At 41.3% G+C, this 18,063-nt stretch overlaps 1 protein-coding gene across 6 annotated transcripts in view; it reads right to left on the bottom strand.

The window, feature by feature from the left end:
- Window positions 1–18,063, bottom strand: part of BICRAL (BICRA like chromatin remodeling complex associated protein) — a 78,053-nt gene that overhangs the window by 32,312 nt on the left and 27,678 nt on the right. For 2 of the 6 annotated variants that reach the window (XM_054698810.1, XM_054698813.1), the window contains exons 2-4: window positions 2,230–2,275; window positions 1,122–1,170; window positions 966–1,034 (exon numbers count right to left, since the gene is read on the bottom strand). In XM_054698810.1, coding sequence (XP_054554785.1) covers window positions 966–1,034; window positions 1,122–1,170; window positions 2,230–2,270 — 159 coding nt within the window. In that variant the 5' untranslated portion in view covers window positions 2,271–2,275. Of the gene's footprint in view, window positions 1–965; window positions 1,035–1,121; window positions 1,171–2,229; window positions 2,276–2,794; window positions 2,974–3,119; window positions 3,562–4,128; window positions 4,361–18,063 lie in introns of those variants that run through there. The other 4 variants (XM_037519724.2, XM_054698811.1, XM_054698812.1 and 1 more) reach the window with 4 other exon arrangements.

Here is an 18,063-nt window from a genome sequence, read left to right as displayed (position 1 = left end):
GGCCTTTTTAGATATGATTTCATTTTACAGATGAAAATAAAGGCTCTGATGATGATAATAAGTTACACTTACTGAGCATTGTACCAAGTGATTTTCCATGGACAGTCAATTAATTTTAGCCACCCTATAGGTAGCTCTATTATTATCCTGGTTTTATTAGTAAGGAAATTGAACCTTACAGAGATTTAGTGATATATCCCAAGTTGTGAAGTTAGTAAGTGGCAGGGTGAGGATTCAACACTTTGGCAACCTGACTCTAGACTACCTGTGGTAGAACAAGGCAGCTGAAAAGACTAAAGTAACAGAGGCTAAATCATAGTAACTGGATAGGCAGGACTCCCCTGTCCCCCAAGTCATTTATTTCATCTAGATGCTCCTCCAGCTTAAGAATATGGGTAGGAGAACCTGATGGCTGGGGTTAGAATGCTAGCTCTGCAAATACTAACCTCTCTGGGCTGTCACTTCCTCATCTATATAATATTGACAATAATAGAATCTACTTCATGAAATTATTGTGAAGATTAATGAGTGAGAATAAAAGATGTTAAACCCTTAGTACCAAGAACATACTAAATGTTCACTAAGTTTCAATAATTCTTACCCTTTTGCTTGTTCAGATGAAACTGGCTAGAAAGTGACTATATACAAATAAGAATAAATTATTTAAAGCTTATGTAACAAGCTTCAAAATAGTCTAATAGGAATTTCCCAGGTTATAATATTTCTGAGTCATTTTAGAAAGAAAATTGAAAGCTTAGGGAAATGGTAAAGTATATCTCATATCGTTTGTTTTAATTGACTAAGTTAAAAATAGAAAATATCAACATAATTCAATTGATACCCTATGTGTCAATTACAAAATATAAGGTAAAGGTTCTCATGATGTAAAGACAATTAAGTCTCAATTCACAAAGCATCAACGAGACAGAAACACTTGATCTTTGAAATCAGTTTCTGATACTCACACTAGAGTTGGCGAAAATTGAATTTGAATTGGCTGCAGAATATCCTGCATTAGTCAAGTCATCGTTGCTCTGCAAAGGGACAAATGCAATAAATTGATTTCTTTGACTGTTAAGAAGGAAAAGAATTATGTCTGTGATGCTCTAAGTGTTACTTACAGATTTATTACTAGGTCCATGTAGAAAATAGTTCAGTGCTTGTGGGTCTCTAGAAAACAACAGAAAGGGGAAAACAACAAATAAGTATATTACCTGTATTTAGGATTCATTTTTACTAGGGTAAAAAAAAAATGACATACCAGTATGAGTGAAATTCTCTATTTTAAGATAATTTTATTAGTAATCTTTTATTTTAATTAAGTATTTTTGTGTTGTTCTATTTCCTTGTTACCACTCATTTCTGTCCCCTGGGAATTTCATTTTTTATTATTATTTTTTACTTTTTATTTATTTTTTAATTTTTAAAAAAGATTTATTTTTATTTGTTCAAAGGTTTATTTATTTATGCATACAAGGACTGGGGTCTAAGCCAGAGGTGTGGGGGGTGAGAGGATTCACCAGAGACAGAGTTGGGGGTAGAACAGGCAGATCTACTGAAATACACTACTGAGGGAAGCAGCGGGTGAGACAGGAGAGGTCTGCTGTACCATGTGGGTTAGCGCCCTGGCCAGGGATCGAACTCATGCCATAGCTCAAACTCCTGCGGCAGTGGCTAGCCATAGCTCGACAGCTTAATAGTGCTGAGATTTTAACCTCTCTGCCACCAGGGAGGCCCCCTCTCCTGGAATTTTTAGAAGATAAATTTAAAAAAGGTTTACCGAATTATGATCCCTATGTTAATCCATGTCTCTCCATTTGTCTCCCTACATGTCTGTGGTGATTTTTTCTTATTTTAAAAACCCACCCAGGGTCTCCCTGGTGGTGCAGGCGGTTGAGCGCAGCGCTGTGAGGCTGTCCGTAGCCTCTGCAGTGCCTGTTCAATCCCCACCAGCTGCGGAGATACCCACATGGCACAGCAGACCTCTCCTGTCTAGCCTGCTGCTCCCCTCAGCAGTGTATTTCAGTCAGTCTGCCTGTTCTGTTCCCCACTCTGCCTCTGGTGAATCCTCTCACCCTCCCTCACATCTGGCCTGTACCCCGGTTCTTGTATAAATAAATAAATCTTAAATAAATAAAAATTAAAAACCCACCCAGTTTTAATTAGGCTGATTTATCACAGCCAACCTCACACATTTGATTTATTCTGATTTGGGAATGAGCAGCTTACCCAATAAGATCAAGGAGACACGAGTCATCATCATCATCCATGACAACTGTAAAGAAAAGCAATAAGAAAGCACTGTTTCAGCCAAACAGAATAAAGCTAGTGGCGTCAATATAACATAAAAATATACCTTATACTTTTGTAGCTAAAGAACTGTGAAATCTATGCACGTTTTCCAGCAAATGGTCTATTATGGCATGATACTAAAGTGATTTAAAATTTTTGCAGTCATTCAAGTGATCAAGCATTCAACTGAAATGATTTCTATTGAATATAAATCCTTAACTTACAAGTCAAAAAAGAAATCTAGACAAATGAGAGATAGTTGGCAGCGACCCCTCATGTGTAGTTTCTCCAAAGGGACTGTAACACTGTGAATAGTAACTTCCTCAAAATGCAGAATGAATAAGAGGAGAAATAATATTTTTGTTTTAGGAAAAAAAAAAATCCCTTGGGTACAACAGTCTTTCAAATTTGTGATAGGATGTTTCCAAACATGGTGAGCAATCTGGATTTCCTGCCACCTTTTGGTTATCTTTAGGAAAACAGAAAAGATGGTTCTGCCTACTTTTTGAAGCAGAAGGACTGCCATAGTCCCAGGAAGTACAGCTACAGGCTCTGCCCTACAGGTCCCAGGTTCCTCCCTCGGCAGCAGCACTGCCAAGTGTTCAGCTTCAAACAATCTATATCCCAACACTAGAATCTTCAAAGCAGAAAATTTCAAGCCAAAGTTCACCCCAGAACTGAGCCCAGAGCCCCCCCTCTGCCCAGCCATGAACAGCATCAAGCCTAGCCAGTGCAGCGCGCGTGCTCGGGCTCAAACAACAGCTGTACAAATTCCAAGAGCAGCTCTCCCCCTTCCTCCTCCCTCCCCCGAGATCCGGTAAACTTACACTAGTGATCCGACACCTGGCAACACTGCTTCGCACCCATTTCGAGCCATGCGTGGAATAATTTACATCATGGAATGCCAGGGCCAAGAGTTCTGGAGCAGTTGGAAAGGGCAGTTGTGAACGGCAGTTGGACGGAGGAATGAAATCCTGAAGAGATGCCCAGAAGGAGGACACGCCCGAAGAAGGCAGAAGGGATAGTTTCTACTGAGTGTTTTTTCTCAGTTAAAGCTGCCATCTCCTCTCCAGTTCCCCCAAACTTCCCATCTTACCCATCACAAGGCCTAACAAGTAGAAAATTGATTCCTGTCACATGGAGGAAATCTTGCTTTCCTCACAAAGGGTCTGGAAGGGGTAAGTACCCCCCATGTGGGAACTTCCCGTTGGTGGATGACTTGGTTTGGCTGCTGAATGATCTGGGTGGTTACAATCCATTTGAATGGAACTTTGGTGGACAGAAGAGGTGATGGGTGAGACAAGAGGAAGAAAGAGCAGGAAAAGCTTATCAAAAAAGTAACATCCCTGTCTAAAGCAGCAAAAGAGGCAATTGGCTGAGTAAAATCTGCTGCTAGGAACCCAGACGTGGGGTTACTCAAGGGCCTGCTAGCAAGCCTGAAGTAACGTAATATGACTAACGAGTGACAATGGGACAGAACAGGAAAACTATCATCAAAAAGATACGCAGAAATCTGTGCGAAGGTTTTCCCTTAAGACCTGATATTTAATATAAACTTGCATTAGTCATAGCTCATTATTGTGCCACAGGCTGGTCTCAGACATTGTAGTCACATGGAATAAATTAGCCAATTAGACAATGAATAATTAAGCCTATAAGTTATTTCTTTCAACATGACTTTTTAAGCGGAGTTTCACTGTATTCTTTGTAAATGCATTTTTTAAAGTGTCTAACAGTTTCTGGAACAAAGTAATAAAAATGTGCGTGAAAAATAACTGACACCGAAGAAAGACTTCCACAAGGCTCCCAGCCCCCCTCTCTACTTTCCATCAGTACCTGGCTCCTCCAGGAGACCAGCTGCCCCAGGGCTAAGGAAGGAAGACGGCCCAGTCACTGCTCTGAACATCACTGTCAGTGGGATTGTCAAGCACAGAGAATATTTGTTACCCCAGAGCTCAAAGTCACAAGCTACTCTTCGAGTGACCCCACGAAAGAATATTTTACAATATGGATGACACTCAAAGGCACTGTGTATTTTCCCCCCCCTCCCCTCCACTCCTCTCCCTTTCCCAAACCCAACCCAACCAAACCAAGCCAAGTCCAGCCAAGCCAAACCAAACCAGCGGCTCAAACACTTTACACTCCTTGGATTTAGCTGCCCTAGTCAGAGGCCTTGGGCCTAGCAGAGGACTCCTCCCCTCCTCCTCTAATCCCCTGGGTAGAACTCTATGAGCCTTTATAGTCAGGGATACCCTGAGAATTCTACTTTATAAAGGATCACATTCTTTTCTGACTTTATCCAGCTACAAATTTAAAAATATAGTAGTTTCATTCTCCTTACCAAAGTAAATTTATTGAAGTAGTTATTATAGAAACTCACTATGATTCTCAAGTGAGAAGACAACCTAAGGATCACAAAAGGGAAGATCTTTGGGAAGGTTTTCCTTGTACTTCTGGACTCCTGTTGAATCTCTTTTCCCACTAAATAACCTAGTATCACTAGGTGGATCTCTGGTAAGAGATGAATTTAATAAGGCTGCATGAAGATCAGTCTCCCTTTAAATGGAAATCCCTAGAGCAGTGGTTAAAAGCCATTTTTTGGCCTAACACACTTGACCAAGCACATTCCCCCAGGAATGGCAGCTTACAACATTGGGATTTGTCATGGAGGGAAAGGAGCTATCGCTCTGACAGACTGCTGATAGGTATACCAAAAAGTCAGAAATTACCGTTCTAGACACCTGACTTGCCACTCTTAAAAACTTAAAGCTTGGGCCTCCCTGGTGGCACAAGGGGTTAAGCACCGCACTGTGAAGCAATCTGAAGCCTCTGCAGCATGAGTTCAATCCCCAGCCCAGCCAGGGAGCAACCCACATGGCACAGCAGATCTCTCCTGTCACGCCCGCTGCTCCCCTCAGCAGTGTATTTCAGTTTGTCTGTTCTGTTCCTCACTCTGTCTCTGGTGAGTCCTCTCACAACCCCCAGCCCCGCCGCATCTCTGGCCTGTGCCCCAGCTCTTGTATGCATAAATAAATAAATCTTTAAAAAAAAACCTTAAAGCTGGTAGTTAATTTTTTTTCTTAACTTAGTTAACAAACACCTTGAGTAGTAAGACCGAGTGTAAAAGTGACATTCCAATCAGTGGGGGAAGATGTTAGCCATATGGAGAAAAGAAGCTGGATCCATAACTCATATCTTGCACAAAAATAAATTTCAGATGGTTCTAAGAGTTAAATAGGGGGTAGGGGAGGAGAACCTTAAAGTACTAGACTCACATGGGAGAGACTTTTTATAATCTTGGAGTAGGGGCGAATACACAGAAGTCATGAAAGATTGATAATTTTGATGACAAAATTTAAAAAATATATATGCTAAAAAAAAAGTCAAAAACTAAAAAACCCAAAAGAGTAGGAAAAATATTTTATACTCATATCACAAAGGAATTTTCTCCACAATACATAAAGTGCTCCTATAAATTAAAATCCAGTTACCCTGCAGAAAATCAAAAAATAAAAAAAGGAAAGACAAGTCCCTAAGCCTATAAAAATAATCAACCTCAATAAGAGAAATATAAACTAAAATTATTAGACACTATTTCCTACTATTTCCTGTCAGGCGGTAAAGATAAAGTCAAGAACTATGTGAAGGAGTGAAGAAACAGGAACTTTTTTAACAGCACTTTTAAGGAATTTATTTTAAAGAATTTATTTTAATTTATTTATTACATCATGGTTCATTTTTGTGCAGTATATGATTCCTCCTATCATGTAGTTTTTTTTGTACAGTATTTGATTTCTCCTCTCTTATCATGTAGATTTTAAAATTTTTGTCATCAAATTTGTCACTTTTATAACTTCTGTGTATTCTCCCCTAGTCCAAGATTATAAAAAGTTTCTCACATGTGTTAGCCTAGTAAAGTTCTCATCCCCTACCCCCCGACCCCCACATTCTCCCCATAGTTCTCCTACCACCATAGCACTGTGAGCTATCACCACAGTCCCTTGTGCTCTTCCTGCCCGTTTTTACCTCTTCCCGCCCTCCCTTGCTGTATGCCTCAGACCTGTGGTCAGCTTGCAAGTTTTGTCTTTTTCCTGAGCCTTTGGGGAAATAGGAACTTTCATATCTTGATAGTCACAGTGTAAGTTCACACAACCTCTAGAGGGGTTCTCAATAGCTTTTATTTATTTTTTTAAAAGAATTATTTATTGGGCCTCCCCAGTGGCGCAGCGGTTGAGCGCTGGGTTGCGAAGCTGCCCGCGGCCTCTGCGGTGCCGGTTTGATCCCCGGCTGCTCCCCGACCACTGGAGGAGGGTCCCACATGGCGCGCAGACCTCTCCTGCCGCCCGCTGCTCCCCTCAGCAGTGTACTTTGGTCCTTCTGCCTGCTCTGCTCCCCGCTCTGGCTCTGGTGAATTCTCTCACCCTCCCGCACTTCTGACTATACCCAGTGCGTGTATAAACAAAACAAACAAATAAATAAACATGCCTCTATTAAAAAAAAAAGAATTATTTATTTATGCATACAAGATCTGGGATGTAGGCCAGAGCTGCGGTGGGTAAGAGGATTCACCAGAGACAGAGTGGGGAGCAGAACAGGCAGACTGACTGAAATACACTGCTGAGGGGAGCAGCGGGCGAGTCAGGAGAGGTCTGCTGCAACATGAGGGCTGCTCCCTGGCTGACTGGGGATCGAACTTGTGCTGCAGAGGCTGCGGACAGCTTCACAAAGCTGTGCTTAACCCCTTGCACCACCAGGGAGGCCCATTCTCAATGGCTTTTAAAAATTTAAGTGCACAAATGATTTTACCTAGCAGAACTATTTCCAGGTATTTGTCCTGCAGGTATTCTTATTCTTGCACATGTGTGGAGTATATGTGAGAAAATCCAGTGCAACATTATTGGTTTTAGCAAAAGACTATAAAAGCCTACATATCATGGGTACAGGGTTTCCTTTTGGGGTAATGAAAATGATTTGGAGTTAAGCCAGTGAAATGCACACTTTTTTAAAAAAAAATTTGAATTGTACACCTTAAAGGGTGAATTTCATGGAACATACATTTTATCTCAAAAAGAAAAAAATTATTTTATTTTTTAAAAAGTTTTATTTATTTATGCATACAAGAACTGGATACAGGTCAGAGGTGCAGGGCTGGGGGCAGTGGTGAGAAGATTCACCAGAGACAGAGTGGGGAACGTATAGGCAGACTGACTGAAATACACTGCTGAGGGGAGCAGTGGAAGAGACAGGAGAGGTCTGCTGCATGTGGGTAGCTCCCTGACTGGGGACTGAACTCGTGCTGCAGTGGCTATGGATAGCTTCATAGTGCTGACACTTAACCACTTGTGCTACCAGGGAGGCCCCTCAAAAAGAAAAATTTTAAACCCAGATGCCCATAATGAGAGATTGGTTAAATCAGTGACGGTTTATCCATTCAGTGGAATACTACACAGTCATTAAAAAATGAGACCATTTTATACAAACTGATTTGCAAAGACACATGGTCACTGGAAAAAGAAAGGTGCAAACAAGTATGTAGTTTATACTCCCGTGTGTGTGTGTGTGTGTGTGTGATATATACATACACATATATATACATATACATACACATATATATGACACAAACACATGTGTTTGTAAATATTCAGAATATGATATGAATACCAATAATCAGTAACACCAGTTGCTTCTGTGAGGGAAATTAGGTGACTGGGAACAGAGGAATATATACTCTTCACTGATTTTTTTTTAAGATTTATTTTTATTTATGCATATAAGAACTGGGGTCTAGACCAGAGGTTTGGGGTGGGGAAGTGAGTGGATTCACCAGAAACAGAGTGGGGAGCAGATCTACTGAAATACACTGCTGAGGGGAGCAGCGGCCAAGACAGTAGAGGTCTGCTGCGCCATGTGGGTAGCTCCTTGGCCAGGGATCAAACTCATGCCGCAGTGGCAGGTGAAAGCTTGATAGTGCTGAGACTTTAACCCCTGCACCACCAGGAGGCCATTATATGTCCTTTTGTAGCTTTGGAATGTTGTGTCACATGCATATTAAGTCTATTATAAAAAACAAATAGTTAAGAGAACAAAGAGGGCAGAAAGTTCTTGAAAACATAAGAAATGCAAGTCAGCCTCAAATATCATACCAGGTATCAAATACTTAGAAAAATTTGAAACAGTCTAGTAGCCTCAAGAATAATGTAGATTGGGCCTCCCCGGTGGCGCAGTGGTTGAGCGCTGGGTTGCGAAGCTGCCCGCAGCCTCTGCAGCGCCGGTTTGATCCCCGGCTGCTCCCCGGACCCTGGAGGAGGGTCCTGCAGGGCGCGCAGACCTCTCCTGCCGCCCGCTGCTCCCCTCAGCAGTGTGCTTCGGTCCTTCTGCCTGCTCTGCTCTCCGCTCTGGCTCTGGTGAATCCTCTCACCCTCCCGTGCTTCTGACTGTACCCAGTGCTTGTATAAATAAACAAATAAATAAATCTTAAAAAAAAAAAATTAAAGAAAAAAAAAGAATAATGTAGATTACAAACACAATGTAGATATAAACACAACGGACTCAGCCATAAAAAAGATGAAATCTTGCCACTTGTGACAACACAGAGGGATATTGAGGAGATTATGCTAAACGAAGTAAGTCAGAAGGAGAAAGACAAATACCATGTGATTTCATTCATTTGCTGAATATAAAAGGGGGGAAATGCAAAAGAATAACCAAAAAATAAACTCTTAGACTCTGACAACAGAATGGTCGTTAACAGAGGAGAAGGAGATGGCAGAGTCTGGGTAGACTGGTTGGTGGTGGATGGTGACTGGTTATTTGGTGGTGAGCATGGTGAAACATACAGTGCTGAGGAGGGAAAATGTACCTGGTACTCATGTATTACTGTAATGTCCAATTTCACCACAATAAAAAAGAAAAGAAATCTATATCAGTTTTCTTAAATGAAATATCCTAAAGACTGGTTTTCACTAAAATGACAGGAAGATCTTAAAGACCTCCAAAGCAGAGATATGGAAGAAGATAAGAGGCTATTATTATTACCTTTTTTTTTTTTGCACACGGGCAAACATTTTTAAGGTTTAATATCAAGAAATGCATTGGTGGGCCTCCCCGGTGGCGCAGTGGTTGAGCGCTGGGTTGCGAGGCTGCCCGTGGCCTCTGCTGCACTGGTTTGATCCCGAGCTGCTCCCCGGCCACCGGGGGAGGGTCCCACATGGCGCGCAGACCTCTCCTGCCGCCCGCTGCTCCCCTCAGCAGTGTACTTCGGTCCTTCTGCCTGCTCTGCTCCCCGCTCTGGCTCTGGTGAATTCTCTCACCCTCCCGCGCTTCTGACTGTGCCCAGTGCATGTATAAACAAACAAATAAAAATAATAAATAAATAAACAAAACATGCCTCTATAAAAAAAAAAAAAGAAATGCATTGGTTTCCAGAACACATATTTTGGGAAAGCTAAGCAAATCAGTCTACCTATTTAAGATACTCTAAGCTAGTGACAATAGAAATCTTTTAAAGTCATAACAGGATTTCAAGCACTTCCCAAGCTGAAATATGCTCTGTTGTGACAAACATTTTTGTTCTCACCCATATATGTTTCTGTCCTTTTTTCTTTCTAAAACCAACCTAGTGAGAATGACTTATAAGCTGAATTGTCCCCATATATGAAAAATTATGAATATTTATTTTAATTATTGATTTGGCTTGGATTAATACATGCCATAACTTCCCAATCACTTACAAACAAACATGTCTCTATAAGGGTGCTTGGGTTAGCAGAAGGATCCTTGAGAAACTTTATTTAGGCAGTCATAAATAATGGAATGGTTACAATCTCTAGAACCGTGTGTTCTCGACTTATGTTACTGAAGGTATAATGAGTTATAGCTGCTTCTATTTTTATCCACATATTTCCCATTTCAGTGCTGTTATTCCTTTGAGTGAATCCAGATTTTCATCTGGTATCATTTTCCTTCTGAAGGAAAAAAAAATTTTTTTTGTAGTGCAGATTTGCTGTGATGAACACTTTCAGCTTTTATATGTCTTTTAAAAGTTTATTTTGCCTTTGTTTTTCTTTTTTTTTTTTTTTTTAATTAATTTTTTACATCATTGTTCCTTTTTTTTAATAGAGGCATGTTTTATTTATTTGTTTGTTTGTTTGTTTATTTGTTTGTTTATACATGCACTGGGTACAGTCAGAAGCGCGGGAGGGTGAGAGAATTCACCAGAGCCAGAGCAGGGAGCAGAGCAGGCAGATGGAACGAAGTACACTGCTGAGGGGAGCAGCGGGCGGCAGGAGAGGTCTGCGCGCCATGTGGGACCCTCCTCCGGTGGCCGGGGAGCATCTGGGGATCGAACCGGCGCTGCAGAGGCTGCGGGCAGCTTCTCAACCCAGCGCTCAACAGCTGTGCCACCGGGGAGGCCCTGCCTTTGTTTTTGAAATATATTCATTGGATATACAGTTCTGATTGAAGTATTTTCTTTCTTTCGATTCTGTAAAGATATTGCTACACTGTTTTCTTATTTGCATTATTTCCAAAAAGAAGTCTGCTGTCATTCTTTCTTCCTCTTGTACGTGTCTCCCCCATAGATGCTTTAATTTTTTTTTCTTTTATCCCTGGTTTAATACTATTTAATTATAATATGCTCTGGCATAGTTTTCTTCCTGCTTCTTGTATTTGGGGGTTCATTAAACTTCCAGGATCTTAGGAACTTCAGCCATTACTTCCTCCTGTATTTTGTGCTCCTCTCCTTCCTTTGGGAACACCAATTACATTATATGAGCTATAGATGCTTGAAGCTGCCCCACAGCTCATGGATGCTGTTTTTTTCCTTCTCAGCCTTTTCATCTCCCTGGCTTTCACTTAGTATAGTTTCTACTGCTATGACTTCAAACACTCTAATCTTTTCTTCTTCAGTGTCTAATCAGTTGTTAATTCCATCCAAAGCATTTTTATTTTCAAATAGCATAGCTTTCATCTCTAGAAGTTGCCTTTAAATATATATCTTCTTTTTAGGGCCTCCAGGAATACATTTTCTCCCCTCAGCACTGTATGTTTCACCATGCTCACCACCAAATAACCAGTCACCATCCACCACCAATCTTTCCTATACCTTCTTGAACTTACACAAAACAGTTAATAACTTTTTAACATACCTTTGTAAGATTTCTGGGTCTGTTTCTATAGATTAATTTTTTGGCTTTTTTAAAAAAAATATTTTTATTTATACAAGAACTGGGGTACAGGACAGAGGCATGGGAGGGTGACAGGATTCACCAGAGACAAAGCAGGGAGCAGAACAGGCAGACAGACCAAAGACAATGCTGAGGGAAGCAGCAGGCGAGACAGGAGAGGCCTGCTGCGCCATGTGGGTATCTCACTGGCTGGCTGGGAATCGAACTTGTGCTGCAGTCTGCTGACAGCTTCACTGTGCTGCACTCAACCCGCTGTGCCACCGGGAGACCCTAATTTTTTGGCATTTTTTAAGGAAGAAAGTAATATAGTATTTTAGCACAAAAACAGCTATAGGGGGAGAGATGGTGGGGAAGCTGAGACTCCCAGCATAAATAAGGCCCTGCCAGGGCAAAAGGATTACAGGCACTTAGGCATGGAGTCTTGAATGCAGGAAACACTCTGGTCACTCCTCAGGAATGGGACAGGCGTGGCCCAAACAGAGCATCTGCCTGAACCCCACACTGGGCCCTGCTCTGTGAGGCTGGTATGTTGTGCTGCAGACTTCCACTGCATGACCTGAAGCACCAAGACCCCATACACCAGATTCACCCACGAAGAGGTGTCAGCATTATGTAGGTGGGAGTAAAACTGCAAAGCAGTTCCAGGGGTGTTCGTGGTATTTTCTGGCCTTTTGAGCCACTGAGTCAGTAGCGCTGAGGCTGCCCTGCCCCACACAGGGAGGAGCAGCCGAGAGCTTGAGCTACCTGTGCTGCAGCCAGGGCAGTGCTGTGGCGCCCTCGTGGCTGGGAATCCAATTTTTTTTTTTTTCCTGCTTCTCTGCATGCCTGATAAATTTTATTTATCTATCTATTTATTTATTTATTTATTGAAACCTTTTCTTCTTTTTTTTTTTTAAAGGTTTATTTATTTATACATACAAGCACCGGGTACAGTCAGAAGTGCGAGAGGGTGAGAGAATTCACCAGAGCCAGAGCGGGGAGCAGAGCACGCAAAAGGACCAAAGTACACTGCTGAGGGGAGCAGCAGGCGGCAGGAGAGGTCTGCGCGCCATATGGGACCCTCCTCCGGTGGTCGGGGAGCAGCCGGGGATTGAACTGGCGCTGCAGAGGCTGCGGGCAGCTTCACAACCCAGCGCTCAACCACTGCACCACCGGGGAGGCCCTTCTTTTTTTTTTTTTTTTAAGATTTATTTATTTGTGCATACAAGAACTGGGGTACAGGCCAGAGGTGTGGGGAGGGTGAGAGGATTCACCAGAGACAGAGTGGGGAACAGAACAGGCAGACTGACTGAAATACACTGCTGAGGGGAGCAGCAGGCAAGCCAGGAGAGGTCTGCTGTGCCCTGTGGGCAGCTCCGTGACCGGGGATCGAACTCGTGCTGCAGTGGCTGAGGATAGCTTCATAGGTTGAGTCTTAACCCCTTGCACCACCAGGGAGGCCCTGCCTGGTAAGTTTTAAGTGGAGACCAAATATCGTTAATTTCACATTATTGCGTACTGGATATTTTTGTATCCCTACAGATATTTTTGAGCTTTGTCTAGGACATAAGTTGTTTGTAAACAGGTGGATTCTCTTGAGGCTTACTTTTAGTGTAGGGTTAGCTTTGTTCTGTACCAAGGCAATAAACTCCCTCTGAGTACTTGACCTGATGTCCAATGAATTAGAAAGATTTTTGCACTCTTGCAGGTGGGAACAAAAACGATTCTCTGCAGTGTATGTGCTCCAAGTACTATTTCTTCTAATCCTTTCTAGTAGTTCTTTCCCAGGACTTGGTAGTTTCTCTACTCACATGTACTGATCAGTTCATTATCAGCTGAGGACTTGAGGGGGACCCTCCGCAGACCTCCAGGGTTTTCTCTTCTGTGGCTCCTCTCTGGGAATCTCTGCCCTGTGAGCTTTAGCCACTCGAACCTCCCAGCTATCAGCTCAACTCAGGAAGATGACCCAGTTCCATCTGGGTTCTTCCTGCCTGTGATATGGCCTGGAAAATCTTTCCAGGCAGGCATCGGGGACAATTATGGGACTTACCTCATTTGTTTCCATTTCTCAGAATTTACTGTCCTGTGCTGCCTAATACCAGTATGTCTAAAAACCATTGCTGGACATATTTTGTCTGATTTTTAAGTTTTTTAATGCAGGAAGATAAACCCAGTCCCTGTTACTTCATCTTGAATCCTATAGCCGTTTTTAAGGTTTTGGGTAAAAAATCATTTTAAGGAATTAAGAACAGTTTAGTAGGTTCTTACAATTCATTAGCATGAATTATAAGATCAGAGTACTCTGAAAGAGGGAGAAAAGGAGAAAGGGTGAACAGTAAGTTGTTTGCACACTCCCCCCCACCTCCCTTAATTTCTACTCTGAAAAATAGCTTCGAGAGAAGGCTGCTTGTTAAATTCTTCCTGTCTTTACTATTACATTGTTTAGTGGTGACAAGAAGACTCACTGTCCTTTAACAGACTTTTAGCACCTATTACCCATTAGGACTTGTACAAAGGGCTGGGAATATCAGATGAATATGACATAAACTATAATAATGTAAACACCCTTAACATTTTTGTACATCCATTAAAGCAGGCTTACAAGTGAATTACTATGGTTAAGCAAACAATTTTCCAGAGTGTCATAAGCAAAAAGTTATGCCATGAAAGAGCCACTTACCCGAGGCAACTAACTGGTTATGTCAATTAGGATACAGAGTATTCTCATCTTATTCCTTTTACTATGTTGTAATTGTTATGAACTGTTAAATTTTGTAATTGCAAAACTGAAACTTTCTGGCATGGTTCCTGATTTTAAGGAATTCTCTTTTGGAAGAGAAAGATGCAACAATTCATTACAATGAATGCAATATGAGTGCTGGTTTTTCTGCAGACCAAAACTTCTTCAGGTGAAGTCCCTGGGGTTTTTTTGGGTGAAGTCTGACATCTTGTTAGAAGAAACCATGACTGTATTTTTACAATTATATCCATTTGCAATAAAAAACTGTCAAACTCATCACTGATTGGCTCTGTTTTGCAGGATTATTCAACCTAGAACTTCATTCTTTTGCCACGAGCTAGAGCCTTCTATTAGCAAGGAGAAAAATTTGTGAATTAAAAAATTCCTCAAAGTCAGAGGAGCTCATCATTATAAGATCGTGGTTCAACTTGTGAAATGCAGAAATGGAAGGTCTTTATGTTGCCTTAATTCCTGCTCAGACTGAATAGGGTAGAGATACAACTAATATATCAAATTGGCAACCCAATTGGCTAAGTCATGTGATATAATACAAGGAAAAGAGGGATCAACCTCAGGGGTTCAGAGAGAAGTCTGGCAAGGATTTACAGAAGTTGGAAACACATGGGTGGGAACAGAGAATCTGGAAGTCAAAGGGTTTGTTTTGGATACTGACACTGATGGATCAGTGGTCACTAGCATGCTCCAGGGCCCATTTTTCCCATCCCTCGATGACATTAACAGCTACACCAATGATATTTAAACTGTTCCCTGGGAACCTAGGGTCTTGGAGGAGCTGTCATGGAGGTATAAAGGCAGGTGATGGAGGCATTCAGTTAATCCCACTTTTTCCCCTTCACCTGAGTGGCTCAAGTCTTTTTTGACTGGGGGGGGGGGAAGTTAGAAACAATTTAATTTATCCAACTCCCAGTACTCAGTAATTTGCGACTATTGCAAAGGAATGCCCATCCATGATGGTCAGTCTATAACAGGAAACACAGAGATCCTTGGAAGACAAGACACTCACATTTCAGCAACCAAGAGGATAGTAATGTAGTTTGATAAATATATCAAACTTCCTTAAGATGCACTCCAACATAGTGATAATGATCTTAAGTTTAGTGATGATGGTACCATCACTATACAGAATCGTATTTCTGAGAACCAGGATCACACAGAAGTCATCTTGGGTGGTTTAAATTTTCAAGTTTGAGAAAGATTGATAGATTCTGTGTGTAAATATACATGCTGACAAGCTTCAGGGCTGATGAAAGTTCTGCTTAACAAATTTGCCTAAGGCCTCAAAATCTTGAGACTCAATGAGAATCTACTGACAGAGATCCTGTGTGCATGTTGTCTGACTGATGCAAAGATGGTCCCGGAGAGATGTTTCCAACCTCTCTTCATCTTCCTTCAGCCTCAACTGACTCTTTTGGCCAGGCTTAGTGGAAGGGTGGGTTCCAGGCCTTGATAAAGGAAGGCATCAAAAGAAGCTGTTAGTCATGTCCCAAAGGTCTTTACTGAATCTGCGGTGGTTCAAGAAATATCAACCTTTGAAAGTAACAGAGCCCTGGACTACTGGAGAACGTGCCTGACTGCCCGCTCTCTCACGCTGCGTAAAGCAGTGGGAAAGGGAAGTGGGATTGAGGCTCAATTATAGTGGCCCCAAGAGACTGACTTCAGATTTAAATGTTACTAATAGACTATCATCTAGAAATTGAGTATAAGACAATTATTACAGTGTTACCCTCAAAAGCAAGTGTCTTATCATTATCATTTTCACCTTCATAGCCCTAGCAAACAGCACATAGACAGGTATAATAAAGACCAAATAAATATCCAGGATTTAAATATAGCAACTGTGTGTTTTATGCAAAGTTTGTGTTCCCAAAGACCTTTTATAATTAAGAACTCACATAATTATAGATTAATTCTGACAAATTTGTAATTTCCTAGTTTATCAGCACTGAGGTTTTGCAATTCTTGATGAAAAATATTCTGTTAAAGTTTTTCAGATGTAATAATGAAAGTGGGGTTATATATTTGTTAAAGACTGTATCTTTCAGAGATCATGTGCATATAGATATTATATACTGTGACACCTGGATTTGCTCAAAATATATGGATATATATGTCCCAAAAATATGGTTGGTTATTAAAAACATAGAATCCTTTCTCAAACACCCCCCCCTACCAAGATTCAAATTCACCAGGAATCTAGGGTTACTATAGAATTTTCTCCCTAATTCCTGAAGTTGGTCACTGTTTTTCCCTAAGTTGTGGCACATATGTAGATAACTTTTAGGTAAATTGGGGAACCTACCCCCAACTGGGATGAGGTAGGACCTACAATCATGGGCTTGTGGTTGGCTCAGAGACACAAACTGAGGCTATCAAGTCTTTAAACTCAAGGCCTGAGTTTAGTTTCTTGGTAATCTGACTGAGAAAAATGCTGTAGGGAAAATCTTATTTGGGATGTATGACCCTAGACCACTTTCAACATCAGTCTCTTCCTACTCCTTCTCATTAAGTAATTCCTTTATTTCTTCCTTCTCCCCTTTTACTTTATTTACATTATTGTGTCAGTTCCATCAGGACAGAGGTTTATGTCTGAACCATAGCACCCAGAATAGCACCTAATCACTACAAGAAACTCAATGATTATTTTCTCCCTCCCTCCCCAGCCTTATTGAGTATAAGTTTAAGTGTACAATATGCTGGTTCGATATATGTATATTTGTGAAATGATTACCACAATAAAATTAGTTAACACACGCTTATCCTTTTTTTAAATGTGTGGTAAGAACACTGAAGATCTTAATTTCTTAACAATCTCAACTGTATAATACAGAATTGTTAACTCTAGTTGCCATGTGGCACGTTAGATCCTCTTATCTTATAACTGAATGTTCGTACCATTTGACCGGCATCTCCCCACTTGCACCCTAGCCCCCTGCAACCACCAATCTACTGTTGCTTCAAATTTGACCTTTTAGATTGGGGTCTAAAATGAGATCCATACAGTAATTGTCTTTTTTCTGTCTGACTTATTTCACTTAGCATAATGTTCTTAGGGTCTATCCATGTTGTTGTAAATGGCAGAATCTCATTTTTTCTGGCTGATGATATGCCATTGAATATGTATTTTTTCTCTTTTTTTTCTTTTTTTAAAGATTTATCCATTCATGTCTACAAGAGCTAGGATACAGGCCATTGGTGGGGGGTGAGAGGATTCACCAGAGACAGAGTGGGGAACGTATAGGCAGACTGACTGAAATACACTGCTGAGGGGAGCAGTGGGAGAGACAGGAGAGGTCTGCTGCGTCATGTGGGCTGCTCCCGGCCGGGGATTAAACCCGTGCTGCAAAGGCTGCGGACTGCGCCACGAGGGAGGCCCCTGAACATGTATTACACACACACACACATACACACACACTCTTTATCCATTTGTATCTGCAGACACTTGTATACACTTTGGTTATTATAAACAATGTGGCAATGAACATGGGGATGCGGGGATCACTCTGATAAATATCCATTTCATTTGGATATAAATCCAGGAATAGGATTGGGACTGTCGGGTGATGTGATAGCTCTATTTTTAATTTTTTAAGGAACCTCCATAGTGGCTGCATCAATTTACATTCCTACCAACAGAGCACAAGGGTTCCCTTTTGTGTACATCCTCACCGATGCTTATTATCTCTTGGGTTTTTTGGAAACAGCTACTCTAACCATGTGTGAGGTACTAGTTCATTATGGTTGATGAACCTTTTTTGAAATGACCCATTTCCAGTATGTTGACCCCTAAATGGCAAAATCTGGAACAGGATTTGGCACACTGGGAAAAGAATGCTTATTCCTCTTTCC

This window comes from Talpa occidentalis, unplaced genomic scaffold, assembly GCF_014898055.3.
Source record: "Talpa occidentalis isolate TD23 unplaced genomic scaffold, MPIMG_talOcc4v2.1 talOcc4.2, whole genome shotgun sequence".
Taxonomy (NCBI): Eukaryota; Metazoa; Chordata; class Mammalia; order Eulipotyphla; family Talpidae; genus Talpa; species Talpa occidentalis.
Note: the sequence above shows the minus strand (reverse complement) of the source record. Positions and strands in the feature narration are given on the sequence as shown.